The sequence below is a fragment of the Nerophis lumbriciformis genome, linkage group LG19, assembly GCF_033978685.3.
Source record: "Nerophis lumbriciformis linkage group LG19, RoL_Nlum_v2.1, whole genome shotgun sequence".
NCBI lineage: Eukaryota > Metazoa > Chordata > Actinopteri > Syngnathiformes > Syngnathidae > Nerophis > Nerophis lumbriciformis.
In genome coordinates this window covers 7,682,422-7,689,730 of record NC_084566.2, presented here as the reverse complement: position 1 = coordinate 7,689,730, position 7,309 = coordinate 7,682,422, and the positions used below count along the sequence as shown (strand labels likewise).

General features: G+C 39.0%; 1 protein-coding gene across 1 annotated transcript in view; it reads right to left on the bottom strand.

The window, feature by feature from the left end:
• Window positions 1-5,816: 5,816 nt before the first annotated feature.
• Window positions 5,817-7,309, bottom strand: part of trappc11 (trafficking protein particle complex subunit 11) — a 35,524-nt gene continuing 34,031 nt past the window's right edge. The window contains exon 30 of the mRNA XM_061979602.2: window positions 5,817-6,344. Within this exon, the coding sequence (XP_061835586.2) occupies window positions 6,300-6,344 (45 nt within the window). The 3' untranslated portion in view covers window positions 5,817-6,299. The remainder of the gene's footprint in view (window positions 6,345-7,309) is intronic.

Sequence of the window (7,309 nt, the reverse complement as noted above, 5' to 3'; positions counted from 1 at the left end):
TAATACGTTACAGTAGTCGAGACGAGACGTAACGAACGCATGAATAATGATCTCAGCGTCTCTAGTGGATAAAATAGAACGAATTTTAGCGATATTACGGAGATGAAAGAAGGCCGTTTTAGTAACACTCTTAATGTGTGACTCAAAGAAGAGAGTTGGGTCGAAAATAATACCCAGATTCTTTACTGATTCGCCTTGTGTAATTGTTTGGTTGTCAAATGTTAAGGTGGTATTTTTAAATAAATGTCGGTGTTTAGCAGGGCCGATAATCAGCATTTCCGTTTTCTTGGCGTTGAGTTGCAAGAAGTTAGCGGACATCCATTGTTTAATTTCATTAAGACACGCCTCCAGCTGACTACAATCCGGCGTGTTGGTCAGCTTTAGGGGCATGTAGAGTTGGGTGTCATCAGCATAACAATGAAAGCTAACACCGTATTTGCGTATGATGTTGCCTAGCGGCAGCATGTAAATACTAAAGAGTGCAGGGCCAAGAACCGAACCCTGAGGAACTCCGCACGTTACCTTAACATAGTCCGAGGTCACATTATTATGGGAGACGCATTGCATCCTGTCAGTAAGATAAGAGTTAAACCACGACAAAGCTAAGTCTGACATACCAATACGTGTTTTGATACGCTCTAATAAAATATTATGATCGACGGTATCGAAAGCAGCGCTAAGATCAAGAAGCAGCAACATAGATGACGCATCAGAATCCATCGTTAGCAGTAGATCATTAGTCATTTTTGCGAGGGCTGTCTCCGTAGAGTGATTTGCCCTGAAACCGGATTGAAAAGGTTCACAGAGATTGTTAGACACTAAGTGTTCATTTAGCTGCTGTGCGACAATTTTTTCGAGGATTTTCTAAATAAAGGGAAGGTGGGACACCGGTCGGTAGTTTACCATGAGGTCAGGATCAAGGTTAGGTCTTTTGAGCAGAGGATGAATAACCGCTTTCTTGATTGCTAGGGGAACAGTGCCAGAGGAAAGTGATAAGTTTATAATATTTAGCACTGATGGACCTAATAATACAAAAAGCTCCTTGATAAGTTTCCCAGGAAGTGGGTCAAGTAAACATGTTGTTTGTTTTATCCCACTTACACGCCGTAATAGTTCTTCTAATGTTATTTCATCAAAAAGAGAGAGACTATTTTGTATTGCAGTATCCGTCGTAGATACAGTTGTTTCTGTGTTAATAGAACCCAGTTGTAGCTGGGATGCGTTGTCTTTAATCTCCTTTCTAATGAGTTCAATTTTCTTATTAAAGAAATTAATAAAGTCATCTGCCGAGTGGGTGGAGCTATTGGGAGGAGTCCCTTGTTGGGTTAGCGATGCTACTGTACTAAACAAAAATGTAGGGTCGTTTTTGTTGAGGCGGATGAGATTTGAGTAATATTTAGCTTTAGCTAAGGTAAGCATGCGTTTATACGATATTAAACTATCACTCCATGCTTGATGGAAAACCTCAAGCTTGGTCGCGCGCCATTTGCATTCCAACTTTCTACATGATAATTTATGAGCTCTGGTTTCTTCTGTAAACCATGGGGTGCGCCTTTTAGGGGCCCTTTTTTGTTTTAGCGGTGCTATACTATCAATGGTTTTGCGCAGGGCATTGTCAAAGTTGTTAGTTAGGTTATCAATAGAGCCGACATAATTTGGGAATGGTGCTATTACCGAAGGCAGTAGGTCAGCAAGAGTCATCGTTGTGGCAGCATTAATGTTGCGGCTGCTATAGCAGTTATTATCATTATTAGTTTGTTGACAATGAGTCAGAACTTCGAATTTTATAAGGTAATGATCGAACATTACTTTAGTATACGGGAGTACCATAACTTTGGAGGTGATGACACCCTTGACCAGCACTAGATCTATCGTATTACCGTTGCAATGCGTAGGTTCATTTATTATTTGTGTAAGACCACAGCTATCAATTATAGTCTGGAGCGCCACGCACTGAGGGTCCGATGGGGTATTCATATGGATATTAAAGTCCCCCATTATGATTATATTGTCTGCGTGCGTCACTAGATCAGCAACGAACTCTGGGAATTCATTGATAAAGTCCGCGTAGGGCCCTGGGGGGCGGTAGATAACAGCCATATCGAGAGGCAGCGGTGCGACAGACCTCATAGTAAGCACCTCAAACGATTTGTATATATTATTTAGGTTAGGGGTAGGGTTAAAGTTTTCATTGTATATTAGTGCGACACCCCCACCCCTTTTAAGGGGACGGGCAATATGCGCATTCGTATAGTTAGGAGGAGATGCCTCATTTAGCGCAAAAAAATCGTCTGGTTTGAGCCAGGTTTCGCTAAGACCAATGACGTTAAGATTGTTGTCTCTAATGACCTCATTAACTAATAATGTTTTGGGAGACAATGATCTTATGTTTAAAAAGCCCATATTATAAGTATTGGGCTGTTTTGACGAGTTTTTGTTTAAAATTTCCGTAGTAGCAATATTAATAATGTTGCGTTTATTATACGTAGTGCACTTTAAATAGTTTCGACCATATCTAGGAATTGATACGACGGGAATTTTCAGATTGTTTGCTTGATGCTGCGATCGACTGAACGCATCATGATTTGCCACCTCAGTAGAATGCATATCTACCCCGGACACATTCACAACAGAAAACACATTTTGTGAGTTGTGTGTTATTCTAAGAAAATTGCTATGTGTACAGGAATTATCCAGCCTGGTGCTGGCTAGTTCTAGCTTAACTGACTCCTCACCCGGACTAGCAGGCTCTGTAATTGCCTGTGACCGGGCTTGCTCTAGTGTAGTTAGTCAAATGTGACTTAAACAGTAGTCTATGTTTTTAGACAGGATGATGGCGCCTTCCTGGTTAGGGTGAAGGCCGTCTCTCATCAGCAAGCCTGGTTTGCCCCAGAAAGAGGGCCAATTATCAATAAACGTTAGTCCCTGTTGTCTACAGAAGCTAGCCAGCCACTTGTTAAGCGAGACTAATCTGCTATATCTCTCATCATTGCCTCTCGCAGGCAGGGGGCCAGAGACAATTACTCGATGGCTGGACATCTTTCTAGCGAGATCACAAGTCCTGGCTATGTTTCTCTTTGTAATCTCTGACTGTCTCATTCTAGTGTCATTGGAGCCAACGTGTACAACTACATTCGCATAACTAGTGGTGCGATTAGCCTGTCGTACGTGTTTACTAGGCCTGTTGCGAGTTAGCTCCCTAAGATTAGCCTCAATGTCAGGTGCTCTGGCACCGGGGATGCACTTAATTGTGGCTGGTTTGCTAAGCTTTATGTTTCGGGTGATGGAGTCCCCTATGACTAAGGTGTGGTGCCCGGTAGACTGGGGTGTAGGACTAGCTAAAGAGCTAAATCTATTATGCGTCTCAACCGGTACACCGTAGCTTGTAGGCCGCTTAGGACTACTACAGGCTGGGCTAGTTAGCTCGCTACAGCTAACGCTAGCAGATGTGTCCGCAACATCTAAAGTTACGAGATTACTCTGCTCTAACTGGCGGACACGGCCCTCTAGCAGAGCCAGCCTCTCCGTGAGTAAGGTGCAAGACGCGCAGGAAGCCATACTCACGGTGTTTTCTGTCACCGAGTGAAGTTCCTGCTGTCTTCCGAGAAGTCCTGGTCACGGTGTGCAGGAGTAGATTCCTTCTGACCGGCGAACGGCGCCGCTTTTCTCCGCGCTAGCTTCGTTAGCTTAGCAGCTAGCTGCTAGCTAGCACTAACGAATGATAACAAAAGATGATCGATAGAACATATGGAATCCGAGTATGACTCAGCTTTTAGCCTAGCCGTCAAGCTAGCGCTACAACAGCACTTCTGTCTGCTCAGTGTTGCCAACTCCAAAAATTATTCCCGGGCGCAGCCAACGCTGCTGCTCACTGCTCCCCTCACCTCCAAGGGGGTAAACAAGGGGATGGGTCAAATGCAGAGGATAATTTCACCGCACCTAGTGTGTGTGTGACAATCATTGGAACTTTAACTTCAACACAATCACAGTCTTCTGGAGGGTCGCCACTTGGCTGTTGTTCACTTGTTACTCATGAGCCACAAGCGAGTAGAAATGGAACGTCTACCTCATGGAAATATCAGGTTCAAGGTATTCTCCCGACAAGAAAGGACTCTTTTTCGCAGTGAGAAGAGGCGACATCACTGCAGCAAACACCTGCTGCGCGCATAGTTCAGAGGTGGGTGGTGCTTCACTTCCATGTTGAGATTACTGTTAAAGTGCAGTGATAACATAACATTTAGATTGTTACTGTGACTGATTTAGTAAGTAAGATGGGATAAAAGCTCAACAGAAATGAAAGACGGTCGGCAGGATGTCAAAATGAGACTTTTTTTATTGCAAACTGTCGATTCAATATCAAAACATGTCAAGACAATTCTGAAACCGATCACACACGAGGGAGGGGGTGGGGGTGGGCGTGGTCGTGGTCGGGGTGGGACGGGGGCGTGGCTAAAAGGGGAGGAGTATATTTACAGCTAGAATTCACCAAGTCAAGTATTTCATATATATATATATATATATATAAGAAATACTTGACGTTCAGTGAATTCTAGCTATATATATATATATATATATATATATATATATATTTATTTTATTATATATATATATATATATATATATATATATATACATATATATATATATATATACATATATATATATATATAATAAATACTTGAATTTCAGTGTTCATTTATTTACACATATACACACACATAACACTCATCTACTCATTGTTGAGTTAAGGGTTGAATTGTCCATCCTTGTTCTATTCTCTGTCACTATTTTTCGAACCATGCTGAACACCCTCTCTGATGATGCATTGCTGTGTGGCACGCACAAAAGTGCTTTCATCAAATGCACTAGATGGCAGTATTGTCCTGTTTAAGAGTGTCACAACATTGCTGTTTACGGCAGACGAACTGCTTTACGGTATACAAAAAAGTGACTGCTGTTGTTGTGTGTTGTTGCCGCGCTGGGAGGACGTTAATGAAACTGCCTAACAATAAACCCACATAAGAAACCAAGAACTCGCCCTCCATCATTCTATAGTTATAATGTGATTGGGCAGGTACGCTTTTTTATATTGTGGAGGACCTGAGTCCGCCTGAATTTCGGGAGATTTCCGGGAGAAAATTTGTCCCGGGAGGTTTTCGGGAGAGGTGCTGAATTTCGGGAGTCTCCCGGAAAATCCGGGAGGGTTGGCAAGTATGCATTATCATAACAATCAACATTTTATGTTATTTATGCGTGACACTGTTATCTAAACATGGAAGCGTAGCTCCTCCTCTGAATGCAAGTGCTCTTAAAGCAGGAATAGAAATTCTGTATTTTTACAAAATACACAATCTGGCAAGACACCAACACACAGTAGGCATTTTTTTAAATTGTCATTACATCATATGTTTCCTTTTTGTGTTGAGCTGTTTAAAAAAGCATAATGTTTAAAACACATTTATTTGAAGCAAATTAATTGTCCGTTCATGAGGTTAAAACTTGAAAATTATTTGTCTAGTGTACACATATTAATGATGAAAAATTATACATATCTGCGATTACCCGCAATTAATTTTGAGTTAACTATGAACAATGCGATTAATCAGGAATAAATATTTTGACAGCCTCTATAAAAACACATTTTGAATATAATTTCAAATAGAAGCAAAACTATTATTCTACTATGATTTCATGTTTACTCTTGTTTTAAAACCCTTTTTAATGGTTATAAATGGTTTATATGTTCATGGTGAAAACAACATATTCACACTTAAAATGATAACACAAATGAACACAACTATACCATTTTCATTATTTAGTTTAGTTTGATTTCATTGATCATCAAATTTATGCTTCAGACATTTGTTTTTTACACAATTACATTTCTTCAATGATGAACTAATCTTTTATTTGCATCATAACAAATCACAATGTTCATGTTTAAGCTATTAAAATTACAACGTTTATATTTCATGTTTTTTATAGATTCTTTGTTGGTGTACATTTGACAAGAATGTTGTCGTTGAATCATAAAACGTAAAAAAAGTATATTTAAAAAAAACATGATGTCATGTTATTCAAGGTGAAATGTGAATAATTATCTATAAAACATACAAAAGTATTTAAAGAGACCATTGTGTCACCAAAATGTCATCTTTTAATTACACTGTTATTCTTGATGAATGTTGTAATAATAATTATATAAATGACAGTAAATTAAATGTTAGCATATGTTGTCTGAGAAGAATTACACAGTACAATGTATACAATACTGCAGTATTTTTACTTGCACTTCAAAGTCACGCTGCAGCGATGGAGTCATTGTCCAAGTCTTTGCCCTGCGGCTGCAAAAAAAACATAATAGAATAATATTAATATTGGTGTATTTCATCCCATTTAGCAGTAAATAAGTTATTTATTGTGTAGCAAAAATACCAACATAACAGTATAATTTGGTGAATGCCATAAAGTAATCACACAATTATATTCTTAATTATTATAACCTCCCTTTTTTCCCACATTTCACACATGATTTAAACATTTTGCCATCAAAACATTCAACCTATTCCTTCTATCTATTTTTTATGTACAAAAAATTCCCAGATATTTAGGATTCCCTGCTTTTTCGTAACACTTAAAAACTACCATAAATTCCGAACTATAAGCCACTACTTTTTTACCCTACACTTTGAACCCTGTGGCTTATAAAACAAAGTGGCAAATTTATGGATTTTTCTTTGCTGATGGCAATTATAAAAATTGTTTTATAAAAAAAATTAAAAAAAATTTTAATTAACCAGGTGTTTTATTGTTTGTGTTATGGCTCCATCTTTTGGACGAATTCACCCAGTGCAGGTGCTGCAGTGTTCTTCCATTTATCGGTCGTGCTTTTTTTTTTCAACCAGAATGCGGTCCATAGTGTTCTACTCGTATGGATACTTCATTCATCACTCCAGGCAACATTTGTAAATTTTACAGTATAACTAAAACTGTTAGTACTTACTAAACTGTCCCATGTGTGATGTCTGTAGGAGTGTTTTCATACATATTTGTACATGCATTAGCTAATATGCCAACAGGTTTATGGGTGTCTGTGTTAGTATTATTAACTTACAACTGCATTCTTTTTGTATTGTTTCAGTTTCACAAATTTCTCAGTCAATTCACCAAAATGTTACTGTGGAGTTACTGAGTCTGTTTAGTCGATTGAAGAGCTAGCTTCCGCAGCTATTGGGTCCATGACGATGACTTCTGTTTTGTTTGAACAGCCGTTTTACTGCCGTGTTACAGGCACCGTTTGGAAACAGTT